The 18,928-nt window shown below is 30.7% G+C and overlaps 1 protein-coding gene across 2 annotated transcripts; it reads right to left on the reverse strand.

Moving 5' to 3' along the window:
• Window positions 1–1,653: 1,653 nt before the first annotated feature.
• Window positions 1,654–17,956, reverse strand: LOC130453128 (palmitoyltransferase ZDHHC3). Of its 2 annotated transcripts, none has more exons than XM_056792737.1 (6): window positions 17,558–17,956; window positions 17,339–17,496; window positions 17,043–17,222; window positions 16,798–16,894; window positions 2,100–15,597; window positions 1,654–1,971 (listed from the first exon to the last, which is right to left on the reverse strand). In XM_056792737.1, exons 1-5 carry the CDS (start codon window positions 17,668–17,670, stop codon window positions 15,336–15,338), a joined length of 810 nt encoding a protein of 269 aa, XP_056648715.1. In that variant the 5' UTR covers window positions 17,671–17,956; the 3' UTR covers window positions 1,654–1,971; window positions 2,100–15,335. The 2 variants fall into 2 exon arrangements, with proteins under 2 accessions (XP_056648715.1, XP_056648716.1); XM_056792738.1 differs by having other exon boundaries at window positions 17,348–17,496; window positions 17,558–17,933.
• Between the last annotated feature and the right edge of the window lie 972 nt (window positions 17,957–18,928).

Genomic DNA, 18,928 nt, shown 5'->3' on the forward strand with positions numbered 1-18,928 from the left:
TTTTTATTCGCTATTATTTAATATACACATCACCCGATGGTTTGAATAATATTGTGTTTTTATTAATTCTAGGTATAAAAGTCTAAAAAAATAGCTCCGCATTTTTATCGCGATATAGGTTCATGTATTTCACTTCAAGTCTATTGATTCTCAGTGCAAAAATATTAAATTTCGACATTTTTCTTACTTCCGTTAACTGTAGTTTTTCCTCCTGAAGTGCCCACCATAGCTAAATAAACGTGGATAAAAGCCAAATTACAAATTAAAAGACAACCATAAAGTAAAAAGTAACAAAATTTTATTAACCTCCGTTAAAGTACTGCCATTGACCAGTATTACACTTATCACAACGTGGAAACGTGATTTTCATCGGCTAGAAGATCGCGAATCAAAAATTTGATCAATTTTTTTTCATACTTCGAATCGAAAATTTTTCATTACCTTTTTGTAAATTAGTTTGAGAGGTTGTAGGATGTCCAAACTATTATCCATCTCGACTGACTCATTTCCTTTTTTAAATCGTTGGTACCAAATCAATGTTTCTACTATCTATCATCATGTAAATATTTTAACAGTTTATTTGTTGTTTTAATAGTTGTTTTTCAAACAACACAAAATTCATTATGTACCAAATCAATGCACAGTGTCCGATGACATAAAAACTTAGTCAAAAGTATATGTAAAGTTTTTATTGTTAAAAATTGGTTCAGTTGGTTGAAATATATTAGAATAACAATATATTCTGATAATTTGTGTTCTTTTTTAAATAGGCATTATAAACTATAGTCGCTATCACTCGTTTTGATATCAGTAAGACTCTTCCAAGGAGAACATAATTGATTCACAGAAGTTCTAGAATTCCGGAGACAATGCTTTTCTTCGTTTGTGGCAATTTTCTTTTAGCTAATAATAATTGGTTCGGATGATACTAGTAAACTCTGACAACAAAGGCAATGATGAGACGGACTCACTCGCCAGACTGGGATCGGCAAACTTACCGATGGACCCAGAACCCATCGTTAGTGAGGTTATCGCGTCTCTTAACGGTGTACACGCAAGGCTGGATCGGCAGAGATGGATGGAGACGACTGGCATGAGACAATCGAGGGCACATTTGAAATGGACGTTGTACGTTGATACAAGTTTGAACTTGTCGCAAAATGTACTTAAAATCTTTCCGCCTCTTTCTCTCTACAGCTTTGAATTGTCGAGTGTTGGACCTCTATGAGTTCGAATTAACGCGTCGTTTTATCATATAAGGTTTGTTCCAACCTGTTAGTCGGGACCGTACTTAGAACGGTTATCGGAAGCGTTTGTAAAGGTTCACAAACGATACCTAAGTCGGTTGGACCAAAAATAAGAATCGTTCGTATAACGGTAATCGCCAGGTTGGAACGCGTAATCTCTATTGCGCAGAATCGTCACCGTACCAAATCGGTTGTTTGATGGGTTGGAACCAAGAATAGTTCACCAATAGGATTGCTCAATAAACTGAATGTGTCTGCCATGTGCGTGCGAAAAATCGCCATACGTGACGTCACCTGCAGACCTCGACTGGTCTTAACTCTTTGTTGAGCTAGACTATTTGATGAGTTTAAAGGCCAATTTTAACAAAAATACAGTTATTTTTTTAAATTTTATTCATTATTATGAATTAATATTAATTTAAAATCCAATTTCCAATTATTCAGTTAATTTTAAGTTCCATTTATAATAGGTATACAATGAAGAAAAGAAATTAAAGAAAATGAATTATTTTTTAAAATGATCTGTATTTTATAATTAGTAAAACAGAAGCCATTAACAAACTTTAAACTAAAAATTAAAAAGTAAAAACAAATGAAATGATTTAAACCAGTCTTTCTTCTCTGGAACTGATGCTTGAACTACTAGCTTCACTTGTTGATTTTTTTGAATACAATCACAAAGTAGGAACAGCGGTTTTTTTCAATATTTTTCGTAGTGGTAAACCTAAAATACATATTATATATATTTATGAACAAATTGAGTTACTAAATTTCATTACCAAAATCATTTTGGGACAGTATAGACTTTGAAAGCTATAAACTATTACACTAAACAATGAATAATTCACCAACCTAATAATTCATTCTGTAAGTCTCTTTCATAATCCTTTTCTGTGAAATGAACTGAGCAGATGTAGCTAGTATCAGGGTTAAATTTATCTTCCCGTTTGCATCGTAATATCCATTCTTTTCTCATAGTTTGGGAAACAAGATCTTTAGCTTTGGGAAACCGATGAAATATAAAATATTCATGTTCTTGCTGCCTTGTTTTATAGGTATTACCACAACCATACACAGCACAACGTGTACCAGGCATTTTGATTTTTGGACATATACTACATGCACTAAAATCAAACAAACAAAGTTTCATTTAGCAAAAAAAAGTAAAATAAAAATCTAGATTAGTTGCTGGACAAATGCAAACCAACCGACCAAAAACGCTGTTATGATTCGCCCATTTTTTTAATTTTTTATTGTGGTGTATAAAGAACAGAAATTTAAATAAGCCAATTAAATTGTCATTTCTGCTCAGCTGGTTTTCTTTCAGCCAGTAACTGACTTGGATTTTAATTTTTATTTTGCTATTTAAATCCAGCTTTAATATAACAAAACATTTTTACCTACCCTTGAAAGTCTCACAAGATTATTTTGCCTTAAACAATAATATTGTCTTTGTTCACTATTCTCCACATATATAATACACACAAATAATAGTTTTTAAAACGTAGAACTAAGTAAAAAACGAATTTCCAACTCTTCAATCACTTGTACGACCTTTTCGAATTAACAAAAACACAAGCAATACCGCACAGCGTAAATGGTAAACAAGCCGTCGAGGTCTGCAGGTGACGTAAGCATCACTTGACCTTGGCTCAAGAATTGGCGTATGTACGTCTTATGGGATTGATCAATCCTATTGGTGAACTATTCTTGGGTTGGAACGAACCTTTAATAAAGATTTTTTCATTCGAACTACCAAGTGCATAAAAATGTATTGATTTATTTCTAAATATAAACAGATTTTGGGAACTCGTGATAACTAGAAAGGTTCGAATTAACGAAAGTCGACTGTATATGAATAAATGATCTAAATTTGAGTTAGGTTAGGTTATGTATTTTGTGCTTAATTAAGGATTATTTTGTCATTAAATTCGAGAGGTATAATAAATGAAACTACTAAACAAAAAAATATATATTTCACTGTATATAACTCATTGTATAGATATAAATTAAAGTACTTTTAGCAATAAGACTAAATATTCACAAAAAGTAAAACACAACCAAAGATATACAGAAATGAAAAAAATGGGCCAAATGTCTTAATGCTTGAATTAAAATAATTGACTGTAAGTTGTCTTTTCTATCAAACTATTATAGTTGTATTATTAGTGAAATTCTTGTTAAAAAAATTCAACTAATTTCACAATATAATGATTCGATAAATTTTGTCCAAAATTAAATAAACAAGTGAAAATAATCAAAAGTATATCTTACATATATATGTACCCGTTGCAAAAGTAAATCACATCTTGATATTTAAAAAAAATAGCTTCGAGATGATACTAACAGATGCCTACATTATAATAACAAATTTGACACTATTAAAAAATTTCTTATTTATTGTATTAATACCTAAATTAGTCATTAAAAAATAAAGAAACTGTAATATACAATCTGTTAATAAGTGTTAAACTTATATCCAGAAAATGTGAATTGATAAGGGTTGTTACTAGTTTTTTTTTAATAATTTTATTGTATGACATCAATCAATGAATCTATAAGTTAGAATAAGTAGTAAGCCAAATTGTGATTATACAGAGTGATCAGAATTATGTATATAGAAATGTGAAAGGTGTTACACGATCAGCGGATTCCAACTACTATTAAACAATATTCGATAGGAAAAACCCTGATTGGTTCTATAGAAAAATCGCACATGGTTAGCTACGTTTCTTTTGTACTAACAGAAAAATACTATTTACCGCCACCAAAAAAGCGATAAAAAAAGAAAAAAAAACGTGCTTTTCGGGAAAGTTATCATGACAAAAAAATTGAATCTTTTAACCCGGCGTTACATAGGTGGAAAATTCTTACACTAGTACATACGTGGGGTCTGTGAAACCCCATTTTCCAAATTTTAACATTTCCTTTGACTTTTAATTTTCCAATATTTTATACTTTTATATTCTTAAGCAATTATCTCGAAATCAAAATAACACACAAAAACACTTTATCAAAAATTTATTTGTAAAAAAAACTAAACAAAAGAATCATTTATATTTTGTCCTGATGAAAATCAGTTAAATAAAAGTAAAAAATCTAGCCCTTAAAAATGTTTAAAAAAAACAACAAAGGAGCAAATTCATAAATATATCTGAGAGTTACATGCAAGTCATGACTCCTTGTCTGGATTAACACAATTTTCACATCTCAGCACTGCATGCTCCATCCATAATAATGAGTGGCAGCGTCCACAGGAGTATTTAGTTTTGCGATCTCGACTTCTTGGGCATACGAAACACGTTCCTATAACCTTTGAAACCTTGGCCAGTGGAACTTCAACGTTACTTCAACCCTCGGGTTATTCTTCCTATCAATAATCTGTCCTTGGATCAGTTGTAGGCCCAACATGTTGATAAAAATCCTTCTCAAAGTTTGTAATCTCGATTGTTTTCTCTGTATATCACAAGAGCATTAATAGAAGCTGTAATCAGTATAGAAAAAACAATTTTAAGTGGCCTTCTACGTGAATTTCTTGAAACATTATACGTTGACGATAGTTCATCGACGACATCTACTCCGATTTAGTAAAATTATAGAAGTTTCCTTGTTAATAGTTGCATCATGATGCATAGTGGACATTAACAAAACATTTTTGTTCTTTTTGGGCGTATAAGATAAAAATGTAATATCTTTCTGAAAGCCAAATAACGACGAATTTGGTTCCCTTTTTTCGTACTGATATGAATTCCGCTGGGATCCTTGAGCAACTTTGTCATTAAATTATAACTAGTGTACGAATTATAAAACGTCACATTTCGGTTTAAACCAGAAATCGGTTGTACAAGCCTATCTACAATATTTTTTGGAGAGTTACTAACACTGTATGGCCTGGATACACTTCCATATTTAGAACGTAGTAGAAACGGGCATCAACCAAGGCTTGATGTACTTTGATCCCATATTTGGCCGGTATATTTGGGATTTATTGTTTGAAGGAACATCTTCCACGGAATGACTCAAGCTTTTCAACTATTGTCAGATATTGTGAAGAAGTATAAGAGTCTTTACGATTTTTGAAGCAAATCCTGCAAAATAAAGAAATCCGAAAAATGTATTTAGTTCTTGAGCACTGGTAGCTTTTACAATAGATTTATTTTGATATGAAACGGATTTTTTTTTTCAATTTTCATATTAATACTAAGTCATCGATCATCTAACTATCGAAAAACAAGTTCCAACATTCTAAAGCACTATTAGCATCTTTTGCAATTTGTTCAACAATAGGCAAATAAGTAATGATGTTTTCTGCTCTTGTTCAAACATTTTCATCTTTTCCAACATACATATTTTTGTTTTTTTGAAGGAGGATTACATTTGAATTTTCCAAATCACTTCGAGTTTCACCCTTTGATGTTTCTTTGTCCGTAACATTGTTTGGCGTTTGATCTACTAAAATTGGGATCATTTTCAAAAACCAAATCAATGTCATTTTCGCTCCCTGAAATCACTACGTCATCATCAGTTTCTGTCTCAGCCCATAACGCCAGGAGCTTTTTCTGTTCCTCCTCGTAAGACATGATCGGTATTTCTGAAGAAAGATTTTAATTAACTTTTTGGTATCATTTAACATGCGTAGAACTCACAATAAATAATACTTTACAACACTAGTTACACGAATACATGGGTGGGGTTTAATACACCCCAGAACGTTTTAACAGCGCATACTTTTATTCAGGTCAACCGAGTACTGAGTTGAGAGGGTAGATACATATTTGGAAAGCTACAGGGACGGACACACGCATAGCTTTACATTTGGTTTTATTTTCAAAGAGCTTTCCGCAACTGGAGTTTATTAAACCCCACATATATAACGCCAGGTTAATTAAATTAAGGAGTTAGCTTTATTCTAATTTGTACCATCTAATTATGTAAAATTTTCTATTAGCACCCCTTTAACAAACTAGAAAAAAATGGTTTTTTTAAGTGCGGGACAACAGATGCTCTAATGGCCATTCTAGCAGAATATTAATTCAATTTAAACAAAAATCACATATAAGTCGCGTTGTTTTTGATTTGTACCACATGTAAATTAACTAACGTTTAATACGAATAAGCAAAGAGCAAGCGAAACTTTTCTACCCTTAAGTTTATTATCAAGATAGCGTTTGTAAGCAAATGGTTAATTTATCTGAATGGTGGCTGATGATAGTACATTCATTCTTATTCCCAACAAATATATTGCTAAATTTTTAACCATAGCTGGTAAAGTGAGTTGAAATTTCAAGTAAAGCTTGTTTACCAGACTGTTTATCCTCTTCTAATCTTTATATTTACCCCAGCTTAAGTAAAATCTTTTGACTATCATTTTGGATACTTCAGAAACCAATTTCATCATACTTCTAATGTCATTCAATAATACAGGGGCATCGTTTTGCTGTGTACAGACTACAAAATACTTACCTCCTGGTTGAACCAAAAGCTGGTAGAGTACATGGAGAAAGAAGGTGAGTATCAGTACGGTTTCCGTCGTAACCGTTCCACATATTTACGCTCCGTCAAATACTAGAGAAAACCTACTACCCCCACCTTTTCATTAACTTCCTCCAGGCATACCACAGTATCCTCAGAGACCAGCTGGATGAGGACATGGTGGGATTTGGCATCCCAGAGAAGATGGTGCGTATAGTTAGAATGACAATGAGGAATCTTGCAGAATTAAGGTATCGGGGACTTTTACTATGAACGCAGGCTTGTGTCAGGAGAACCCACTAGCGACAACACTATCACAAGGGTATCCAGGAGGATCTATTTGCAATAGGCTCACACGGCACCTTGTCTAAGCGGATGATGTTGACACTTCGGCCCTTTCGGGAGCGGTTGAAAGGTTCGGGCGAGCAATTGAAGCAAAAGCACTCAAAATCAATGAACAGAAAACCATGTACATACATGAGAACTTCTAAGAGGACACCGACCTCCCAAACCACGTTCCAACTCAGAGAACATCTTGTGTTCCACCAATTCAAATATCTTAGCCTTAATAACTAAGATAATGACGTGACAACAGAGATCAAGGCAAGAGTTGCTGCGGTGAACATATGCTTCTGGCCAGTCCAGAGAACGCTCGAGTTTAGAGGGCTCTCACGAAGGTCAAAACTCAGTACATTTTTGACAACTGGCGGTCTTTCCACTACAAAAGATACTTAGCTATTAGTAATAATCAAACTCAATCAAAAACAGTACATTGGCAAGTGGCGCTTTCCACTCCAAATTATACCTAGCAATTAGTAATCATGCTAAAGTTAATGGAAGTTCAGTTCAAGCACTCGCCTACAGCTCCGATCTGGCGTTTTTGGTATCTCCTTGTCTCTTGGAACCTTTTTAATGATCTAGAATGGAAAATTCGTACCCCTTGTACTCGTTAGAAGCTATAATCGCCAAATAGTAAATCTGAATCCAATTAATAACAGTACAATGTGGTTTTTCGACTCCAAATTATATCTAGCAATCAGTAGTCATGCCGATATTAACTAGGGCAACAATTATTCGCCTACAAATTCGACATGATCTTTAATAACTTCTTGTCTCTTGAAACGTAATACTCTAGAAAAACTTGTTTCTAGTTGTACTTGTCAGAAACATTCTCCAATCAATGCAATAGCTGCAGCACACCATTCGGATCTAAGATATAAGTTTGGTAAACATGATAGGGTGCTTTTAATTCAGTTAAAGAATGAGCTCAATTGAAATTCTTTTGTTGAAAGTTTTGACCAAATAAAGTGTGTTAATTTTGTCGAAGAGTGTATAATATTTAATCAATCCCATTAAGAATTACAAATAAATTCAATAAACATAATAATCACTGAAATAATCTGTTTCTTTTATGATAAACATTAAGAATATTCCAAAGTTTTGTATTTATTGATAGGTTTCAATGTAGTTGAAAATAAGTAAAAAATGATAATACTTAATAATCATTTTTTGTGCGAAGTGATTTCAAATTATTTGTGAAAACAAAAAATATAATACACGATATTTTGAGTCCTATTAAATTCACAAAAAATCTATTTGTGATTAAGTCAGAAAAAAATTATTTTTCTTAATAAGTAATTTCAAACTTTGACATATTTTAGTATTTAGAAATTAATACTGCATGTTAATAGAGTGTCTTTTCCTTAGAGGAAGGAGAATACCATCATATTATGGAAACATTTCTTCGGATTGGTGAGTATATCTCTTCATTAAGAAACGTTTAATTTTCATTAACCATTTTTGCACTAAATTTTTAAAATAATACTAGTAGATAACAAAAATAAACATAAATTTTTATGGATTCACCTAAAAAACACAAATTAAACGCTTATTTCCAGATTTAAGGAATTTTAAAGATACCCGAATCAGTACTAAAGAAAAAAATTATTAAAAAGGGTTCTAATTTGACTTAAACAATTATTTGGTTATTCCAACAACTACATTTTCATCGATAAAAGGTATATCAATGGTATGATTATACTTTTTTTTTTAAATTTTAAATAAGTTAGTAACCGTTTTGCTAGTTCACAATAGGTACATACATACAGATATCATTTCACTATTTTGTGTACAAATATCACAATAAATAATTATAAAAATTCTATTTGTTGCTCGATACAGGTTAGCTATAGGATAATATGTAATTATTATGATTAAAGATCCTGTGTGATAGCTATTACTCATTTGAATGAATTACATGATGCAAAATCATCTCCATTAATAATGTCCATCATCACTCACTCATTGAATAATATACTATTATATCAATTACTATTTGAAAAGAATATTTTGAAAAACGATTTTTATTTATACAACCCTAGTCGATATAAAACATTTCACTGTATTATGTACAGGGTGGCGCAATAGAACTAGCGTGGTTGGATAGTTGCCCTTGTGGAGTTTTAGTAGCCTTCGACGGAAAGCGTCGCGCTTTTTGTGTTCGCACGTTTACGGGAACTGTCGTTTATATGTCTTGACAAGGCGACTGTATCATTCAGAATATGTAAATTAAAATATGGATTAAGCGTTTTGAAGAGACCGGTTCCACGTTTAAACCACCAGCAAAAGATCGTTCAAGAACGTCTAGGATCACAGACAATATTGATAGAGTGAAGGATCTTAAATTGCATCCTTATAAGCTTCAGTTAACACAGGAATTAAAACATACCGACTTTGGAGCAAGGTTGGCATTTGCCGAAGAAATGCTTAGTCGATTTGCCACTTTTGACAACATCATTGTTTCAGATGAGGCTCATTTTCATTTAAATAGGTTCGTAAAACAACAAAATTGTCGAAAAAAATCCAAAAATGAAACATCAAAAACCACTGCATAGTCCGAAAGCAACGGTGTGGGCAGCAATCTCAAGCAAAGGAATTATTGGCCCTTTCTTCTTTGAAGATTCACGAGGACGCTACATCACCGTTAACACCGATCGCTATGTTGCGATGTTAGAAGAATATTTGACTCCAGAACTTGCGAGATAAAGAATAGCGAATGCGAGAACTTGGTTCCAACAAGACGGAGCGACCTGTCACACATCAAATGACTCTATGGCGGCTGCGAGACAGATGTTTCCTGCAAGACTAATTTCCAGAAGAGATGATATCCCTTGGCTCCCACGTAGCCCTGACTTGACACCTCTTGATTTTTTTTATGAGGACACCTCAAACATAAAGTCTAAATGAATAATCCGAGGGACATTAGTCAGCTAAAGGAAAATATCCGCAAGGAAATGACAGCAATCAGCCCAGATTTTTGACAAGAGTTTTCACAAATCTGCGTTCGCGTTTAGAGGAGTGCCGTCATTTAGATGATGTTATTTTTGAAAAATAAACTTCATTTAATTACTTTTATTTCAACAATACCTTATGAATTTATTTTTTTAACCTATACTTAAATAAATGCACGTTCTATTGCGCCACCCTGTATTTTCCTTAAAGGCCGATAGAACTTACAAAAGGGTTAATTGTCATGCAGTGCTCATAACTTGTCAATTATGATCAATTTACTCGATCATGAATGGATTGGAAAGAAGTCTTCTTATGTAGGAATTGATATTGATACTCTTGCAAATATATTGGCCTACACCCGTATAAGATCCAACAAGTACAGGGAATTTAAGTCACGAGACCATCATATGCATGAATGATGCTTATTTTTGTTTTACGGGTTTGTTAGAAACAAAATTACAACAACAGACTCCAATATTTGTAGAAAAATACACCGTTTTGTACGATTTACACATTGGTGGCATCTTTCAACGCAAGCATTGACTTATTGAAACCAAATTTTGAGAAGTGGACTTGTCAATTATCCCCCGAGCAAATGCGATTTGACATCTCTTCTGTGGAGTCACATGAAGTGACTGATCACGCTGGTGAACTATCGACTAACGCCTTGGATTCCAACATTGTCCAACGTGATAATGTGTTTTGTCAAGAACAGTCATACGTTCGAAATAGTTTTCAAATTTTAAATGCAAGTATTGATCTTTTAAGTAAAGAAGTTCAGTTCTATTTAGCTTAAAAACCATATAGTATAGACTGAAACCTCTTTGGTTATAAATGTAACTAATGCTCCTATATCCAGAGTAGAATCTTTGGTCTGAAGATGTGTGAGGTGACACTGTTACAACAAATAACATAATAGAAGACACAAAGTTTAAAAAACATAGTATTATAGTTTTTTTATACGTTAGTTACCTATATCTTTGACATAAACATTTGAATTAATATAACCAGTTTCTAATTTACAAATATATAACACATTGTTAGTTTCATATTATTGATGATATATTTGTAAATTCTATCTACTCCTCACCCTGTTGCTCTAGAATATTCTCTTCAGAGCAATTTAGAACATTTGACTCCTCTCTATAATATTCTTCGTAATCATATAGAGCAAAGGACAAGTTACAAGGAAAAAAATAACTTCTCCAGCTTGGTTACAACACATTTAGTATTGTGATGTTTTAAAGATCATCATTGAAAGTATGAAGTATAGATACAAGGAGACCTAACGGTATAGTCTTTTTACAATATTTATATGTATACTGGCTATGCAAGAATTTAGGTAGCATCGATACCGTTATTATTATTGCCCCCTGAACAGCAAATTTAAATATTGAAATTATATAGAAATTTTAGTCCAAAACCCTAAAAACGATACTAGTACTCCCATGGTTTATAACCAATACAGCCACTCACCAATATAAAGGTCTATGTTATGGTGAGTTTACACATGCATGGATTCAATTGTGTCAGTTCTACTTGACCAGGTGTGAAAACAAAAATAATTTGCACACAATTTTCATTTTTCAAACTGTTTTTCACATGGATTTCCTAAAGTTTGGGTTGAACCATGCGTCGACATACTCTTAGTGCTTCGGTAAAACTTCTAGGACAACTCGCAGCATAGGATCTTGCTTGCAAACTATAAAAATCTTCTTCAAATTACATATTTTTTATTTAACTTCAGCAATTCCAAAGCTTTTAATATCCATAAATTCAAAAGTTTTTGATAAGCGTTTTCACGACTATATTTGTCTATGTACAGGTGGTCAAACATAAGCTGACCCACATACTTTTCTCAAAACCTGTAAGAGTTATAAAAAAACTTAAATTACAAAAGTTTTTTGTATTTGAAGGAATTCTTAGATTATAGACTTTTGAATTATACAATATCGACATCTACTTTGGAATTTTAAATGGGACACCCTATTTTTTAATTTAATGGTAAAAACAACAAACAACTTTTACAAGATTTCCGTACAGTTTAGAAAATATTTGAGGTTATTTGAATTTTTATGTGGTATCATTTGCAGAATGAATTTTTCAACACAAAATTTAAGTTTATTGAATCTTTGTGATTTTCTAGTCTAGGGTGTTTTTATTCTGTATGAGTTTCGATATTTTTATAGCTTTTTATTTTTTATGAACATTTTCTATGTAGTTTTCAAAAAGGTAATACTCAGTGTGTTACATTATTTTCAATATAGAATTAACGAAAAAATTAGAAAAAGTCAAATAATTCCACAACCATTATATATAGGTATAGGACATGTATGTATGAGAAGATTCTTATTTTTATGCGTGTTCTATTAAAGGTATAATATACAGGGTGTGCCATTTAAAAAAATGAGATTTTATCTACAAAAATCGAAGCGCATACAGTAAAAAAATACACCCAGTATGATTCTAGACTAGAAAATAACAAAGATTCAATAAACCTAAATTTTGTGTTTAAAAATTCATTCTGCAAATGATACCAAATAAAAATTCAAACAACCTCAAATACTGCCTAAACCGTGCGGAAATCAAATGGGTCAGTCTCATGAAAGTTGCCTTTGTTTTTACCACTAAATCAAAAAACGCAATAAAATATAGGGTGTTCCATTTAAAATTCCAAAGTTGATGTCAATACTGTATAATTCAAAAGTCAATAATCTAAGAATTCCTTCAAATGCAAAAAACTTTTGTAATTAAAGTTTTTTGATAACACTTACAGGTTTTGAGAAAAAAATATGGGCCACCTTATGTTTGACACCCTGTATATTTCATACGCACAGGTATCAAGAAATGTGATTATCAGTTCTTATTAGCACTTTTTTAGCCATAATATTATTAAATAACAATCAAGAAAACTTGAAAGCTTTAGCGAAACGAAGATCAAACTAAAAATTTTTATACAAGTCGTTCCTTACACTTGCTAATTTAATTTACTGGGGCGATAATTTTTATTGTAGACACTGAATCCCTGCATGCGTAAACTCACCATTAGATTTAGTTATTTAGTGCTAGAAATACATTAAAAACGTTTAATGTAAAAATTAGTCTATACTGTGGTAGTAGACTAACTTTAAAAGTTACATCACTTGATATGTACTGTCTTTTAATTGTCATACCTATTGCTTATTATCTACCCATTATTGTTTGTGTTGTATTGATGGATTATAATATATTGGGAAGTTGAAAAAAATTATTGCCCTCATGAAGTATACATACTCCTATAGCGCAATTTCTGGTCTTCGAAAGGAAAATCAGAATTTTGGAAAAGTAGCTTTATTTATAACTCCGAAAGCGGGTAACCAGTCTACCAGTAAAAAATCTGCTCCCTCAAATTAATTCAATTTTTTCAACATTATGTTTGGTCTCTTTGTATCTGTACTTAGTGATAGAAAGCTTAGTTCAGAAACATGTAATGTGATAATGCAAGTATAAAAAGGGGAAGAAGTATAAAACGTATCAAAGTGTATGAAAGGTGTAAAAATGTCAAATTTTCAGTTATAAGAAAGGTTTATAGCCAAAGGAAATATTTTTATAAAAGAATTTCCATCATTACTAATAATAAAATACAATTTGTATATACACGTTATGACATAATGATGAAACAATTCCAAGAAATATATTATGTTCAATTTCACAAAAATATTCTTAATAACTTCTGTATTACTTATACAAGGTGGTACAGAATTTTATACATCAATTTGTAGAGCTGCTGGTACGTTCAAAAAAATAGTACTTTCTGTATGTACACTTTTTTCTTAAACTAGATAATACAACCTTCAAAAGTGTGATTCAAATATCAACAAAAATGTTTATGATTACACAGTTCATTTTTTAGGGATGATTATAAGACATAAGGATGCTTAAAATCTTAACACGATCTACCTCATTACATATGAATACTGGGTAGTGTGCTAGTGAGAGTTATTATAGCATTTTTTTTAATTGTTCAAAACAATTATTATTAAAATTGTTTCCATAGTTTTTTCTACACAAAAAGAGTGCTTGCAGAAATTAGATGAATGTATCATTATACTTATTAGATTTCTATACTACCCTGTATTCACATGGAGGTTTGTATGGAGTTGAATAAAAGTAATTATCCCAATATCTTATAAACCCTCCCAAAATATGTATTAGTTAATTCTAAGCAGTTAGCAGATATTCATTCACCCTTGTAAAGGGTAGTATTTCCTTTATTATTGGATTTTAGAGAAAAGTGTATGTATTATATACAAAGACATCCACGAATAGACCTTTTAAGCTTATAAAAAGCTGGATCTGAAATCACTATAAACACATATTCATCGCTGTCAGGTTTTATCTAATATATTTAGTTATAATAATTATTAACACATTTTTTTTGTATTTGAGGCTTAAGAAACATTAAACATTAAGAGTAAAAGTTTCTTCAAACATAAGTATCATGTTCCTCAAATACATTTAGATAAAAATTAACTCTCTACAAGTTTGAATCTATTTAAAAAGTGAATTAATAAATAAAAAGTTAATTAGCTATGTGGTCTATGAACTGGTAGTAAATATTCTCTAAACTATTTTTATTAAACATAATAGGGTCCGCACTATAAAAAGAAAAAAATTATCAATATAATTTTAATAAAGAATTCGGAAGTTATAATTATAAATCGTGCAAGGTTGCATGCTCCAGCCAGATATATTAATTATAGTAAGCGTCATTGCCAAGTGAAGACATTCGAGTTCCAGACGAGAATTATCGATTTTTAATAAAGTTGTTACTTTTGTGCATTTATATAATGAAAGATAAAGATATTGTTGCCAATTCTAAACATCATGAAATTTACAACAAATCGCTCTTTTTGGATTTTTGAACCAATGTATAAATTCTGAACCACTATTTATATGTAAAATTATAAAATATGACTCTCTAAACAAAAAAGAGTATTGCCAGAATGTATTTAGTTAAAAAACTCCCAATGAACATGGTCAATCTTGATATAGAAAAGTGATAGTATTAGATGTAATAATTTTAACATATGCATAAGCTTAACTTTGCGAATGCTTATTTCACAATAAGCTAGTGACCTAAATTGATGCTTTGCATTTTTCAACTTCAAATTTTTAGAATTAATAATACCTTTTTTAAATATTGATTTCAAAATTGTTATTAGAAAAATATCATTTTGGTCTTATTTCGTTGTTATACAAGTAAAATTAAATTAATTACCATTAAAATAATCACATTGTTATTGATTGAAGAATAACGTAAGCCATAATTAAAATGCAAGAATTTTAAACTTGATAATCAATCAGTGGTATGTCAACTTTCTTTGGCACTGCGGAACAAGGAAGCAACCATAATAAAGGATGTTCTCTGCCACAAACTTCTCTGAGTAAAACCATTTTGGGTTTATACGGTCTATAAGGACCCTTCTTTTGAATTTGTTCTACTGCTGTTTCATCACTTAAGATTGACTGCATTTGATCAATCAAAATGGCAGCAACAAATAATCCAAATAAGACACTTTCCAGAAAGAGTATTATATTGTGTAATCTACAAATACAAATTTCACTTTTTTTATAAAACGATATTACATCAAATAAAAGTTGATACAATCATGATACACAGTTAAGAAACTACAAACCAAATAAACTGGTATCAAACAAAATTGTGAAAATATATATTAGGTGGATGAATGACATGATAAGACATCAACATGAAATATTTTAATTAAGGAAGCTTGAATTAGGTCTTAATCAATACCTAATAGATTATTATACATTTTTATCATGTTATTTTTCATAATCAAATCATTTTACTTGGAATTCTTATTTATTTATCGAGTTCTTACCCTTTAATTCTATGGTAGTCATATCAAAAGTGTGTACATATTCTTGAATACTTGTTATAACACCTAGAGAATTATGCCTGTAACTTCTGAAATGTGTCATTCTTTGAATATATTCAACAGAGTTATGTGTATATTAATGTAAACCAACCAAATTAATTCCAATCCACCAGTGATGAAAACTTCAATATCAAGATAAATTATAATAAGCTAAGTGATTCATTGGATTCCTAGTCCAATTTACCATTGTGTGAGAAGAATGTAACATTTTCATTTGAATGTTTAAAGAAACGTAAAATGAAATTTTGGGGTTATAAAAAATAAATCAAAAAGAAGAAAAAACAGTTAAGGTTGTTTTCAAGTGAATGATAAGTAACTATTTCCCAAGGATCATATCAAACAGATAGTATGATGTGAAATTAGTATGCAAAATCAACACAAAACTAGAACTTCTACAAAATCCAATTATCCCAAAATTTCTATCACTTCATGTTCATTTTGATGATATTTGATGTATTTATTGTATTATACATACTGGTATTCTATCAGATCCCAGGAGTTATCGCCAAACTACTTTTTCCTTGGTAATATTTGATACAACAAAAAGCCATAAATGTTGATAAAATGAACAAAAAATAATCAAATTTATTCCCAAGCAAAACTATCAACAGTGTTTTTTGTTGAATTATTTGTGACATGTAATAATTCAATTCAATAAATTATAATTAAAAAATGCCGATTTCAGTGAACAGATTCCCAATAAATTTTTGTATTTTTTCATGTTTTGTTTCACTTCAAAACCTTTGAGTTTGATATATGACTTCTATTTTATACAGAATTAAGATGTTCATAAATTGACTTAGTTATAATAAATTGAAAAAGCAAATAATCAAGTAAATACTTACATTCTAGCTTCTTTAGATGGAATATCATCACTACATCCCTCACAACCATTTACCCAAGATATGCCCAACAATGTTATAGCATAAACAGATAGGGTGCCTAAAACAAGTGATTCCCAAAATTTGTACCTACTTTATAAAATATAATATATTAATTTTGAATTATTTATATTTTTATAAATAATTGAATGGTTGCTTTGAAAAAGTAGCATTGAACAAAAATTATTAAGGACAACTTCAAAACTCACCTACATAAATTAAAAATTGAATAAAATACTTTTGATTTCTCTCTCCCACACAGTTATTAATCCAAGGGCAATGGTGATCCATTCTTCTTATACACCTTTGGCATATTCTGCAATGATGTGCTCGTGGAGGTCTGTATGTTTCACATCTTGCACAAACTGTCCAATTCACAAATTCACAGCCTGAAAATCAAACCATCAAAAATTCAAGTAAACAAAATATTCATAGTGTAAATAAGTGAATATAATCTGAATGTGATTGTATTGAGCTAAAAAACCGTATGATATACTTAACTTACCACTCTTACCAGAATCAGAAGAATGCATATCTGAAAAGTCTATTCTACTCTGTGGAAGAGGTACAGTACCAGGATCAGTCATGACAGCTTTGATATGTGAAATCAATAATAAAAATATTACAGTATTGAACATTACAACGTTAAATGTACCCCATAGACTGGAATAAAATTTCTTAGTATTTATCATTATATTAATTTTATTTGAACCTTTAAATTTACCTGTCCGACATTGTTTGAAAAACAATCCATTTAATTATAACATAATCTGCATAAAACACTGCTATGTATGTTATTAATATGCATAATATTCCACAAGGATCTTTCACAAACATTGTGAAAGTTTCTTCAGTTTTCTAGCTTAATAAAAATTTTAAGTAGATGAAGAAAAATAGAATTACTTTTTATTCTCATTAATGCCACTACATGTTTACCATCCTAGTTACAGAACCATAATAAATTATCAAGTTCTGGAAATTAAGTCGCTTGTTATGAAGAAATTCACTTGACAATCATTAATATTTATTTATTTTGATAAGAGAATCTTCTTTCCCTTTCACTTAATTTTTGGCCTCCATCTTGCCCACTTCGCCACATCAGTTTAATATCCACACGAGGTCTGTTCTTATACTATTCTAATTTGACGCGGCGAGACTCATAGAATTTGACTCGAAGTAATCTACTGTAAAAAAGATGAATATTTTATTGTATGGTATATTGTTATTAGAATTAAATATATTAATATTTACGACATTGTTATATATCAAAAGTTTACAAAGTATTTTTTTTTAATTAACCAAAGGGACAAACATACTTTAAACTCAGCTCTAAGAAAACAATATAAGAATTATAATTTTTAATGAATAAATATAGTTGTTTTTTAACGTTATTATGGCAATTAAAATTTTATGAAGGAAAATATGTTGAGTTAGGTCAAATGTGCAAGAAATACGGTTGTGACTTTATTTTTTGGAAAAAGTAGTATTCACATAATTTTTGTAATTGGGCGTAGATACTCAATTTAATGCAAATCAATTTTTTTATCTGCTAATAATATTCAAATTTCCCGATGAACCCAAAATTTCAAATATTCCGCATTTGATTATTTCCGATGAAGAGGGAATCAAATCAGCCCGATTTTATTGTATCGTTGTGGAACGTCTAGGGGTAAGTTGTCTGTGGATCAGACGGATCACCTATCCCAACATATCAATTTTCGAACATAGAGTTCGATTTTCAGGGGAAATTTCAAACTCGATAAATTATTATTCCAGTTTTGTGCATTAATTTCTCAACATTTCATTTTTATATTGCTTATTTTTGCGTTTTTATTGACCTATTTTAGTTGTATACTAAATTCTAAACGTTTAAAAATTATATAGCAGTTATCAGCAATTTACACACTTGCACAGATTTTTCACTAAATTTCAATACCAATAAACTATCTGAAAAGAAAAGAGTTGAAAAGAAAAATCTTTACCGATACAATTAACCCCTGAATACAAGCTTTATTAATAAAATAGAATATATATTGAAGCTAATTTTGGGTTTAGTTAAGTTGGAACTTATAAAATCACATTACATTGTCTGACG

The sequence above is a fragment of the Diorhabda sublineata genome, chromosome 2, assembly GCF_026230105.1.
Source record: "Diorhabda sublineata isolate icDioSubl1.1 chromosome 2, icDioSubl1.1, whole genome shotgun sequence".
Lineage (NCBI taxonomy): Eukaryota > Metazoa > Arthropoda > Insecta > Coleoptera > Chrysomelidae > Diorhabda > Diorhabda sublineata.

Excerpts from the sequence above, each read along its gene's own strand:
- LOC130453128 (XM_056792737.1), bottom strand. The coding sequence starts at position 17,670 with ATGTTTGTGAAAGATCCTTGTGGAATATTATGCATATTAATAACATAC. Across the intron at positions 17,497-17,557 it reads TTTCAAACAATGTCGGACAG|TCTATGGGGTACATTTAACG; the intron begins GTAAATTTAAAG and ends ATTTTATTCCAG. Across the intron at positions 16,895-17,042 it reads TCAATTTTTAATTTATGTAG|GCACCCTATCTGTTTATGCT; the intron begins GTGAGTTTTGAA and ends CACTTGTTTTAG.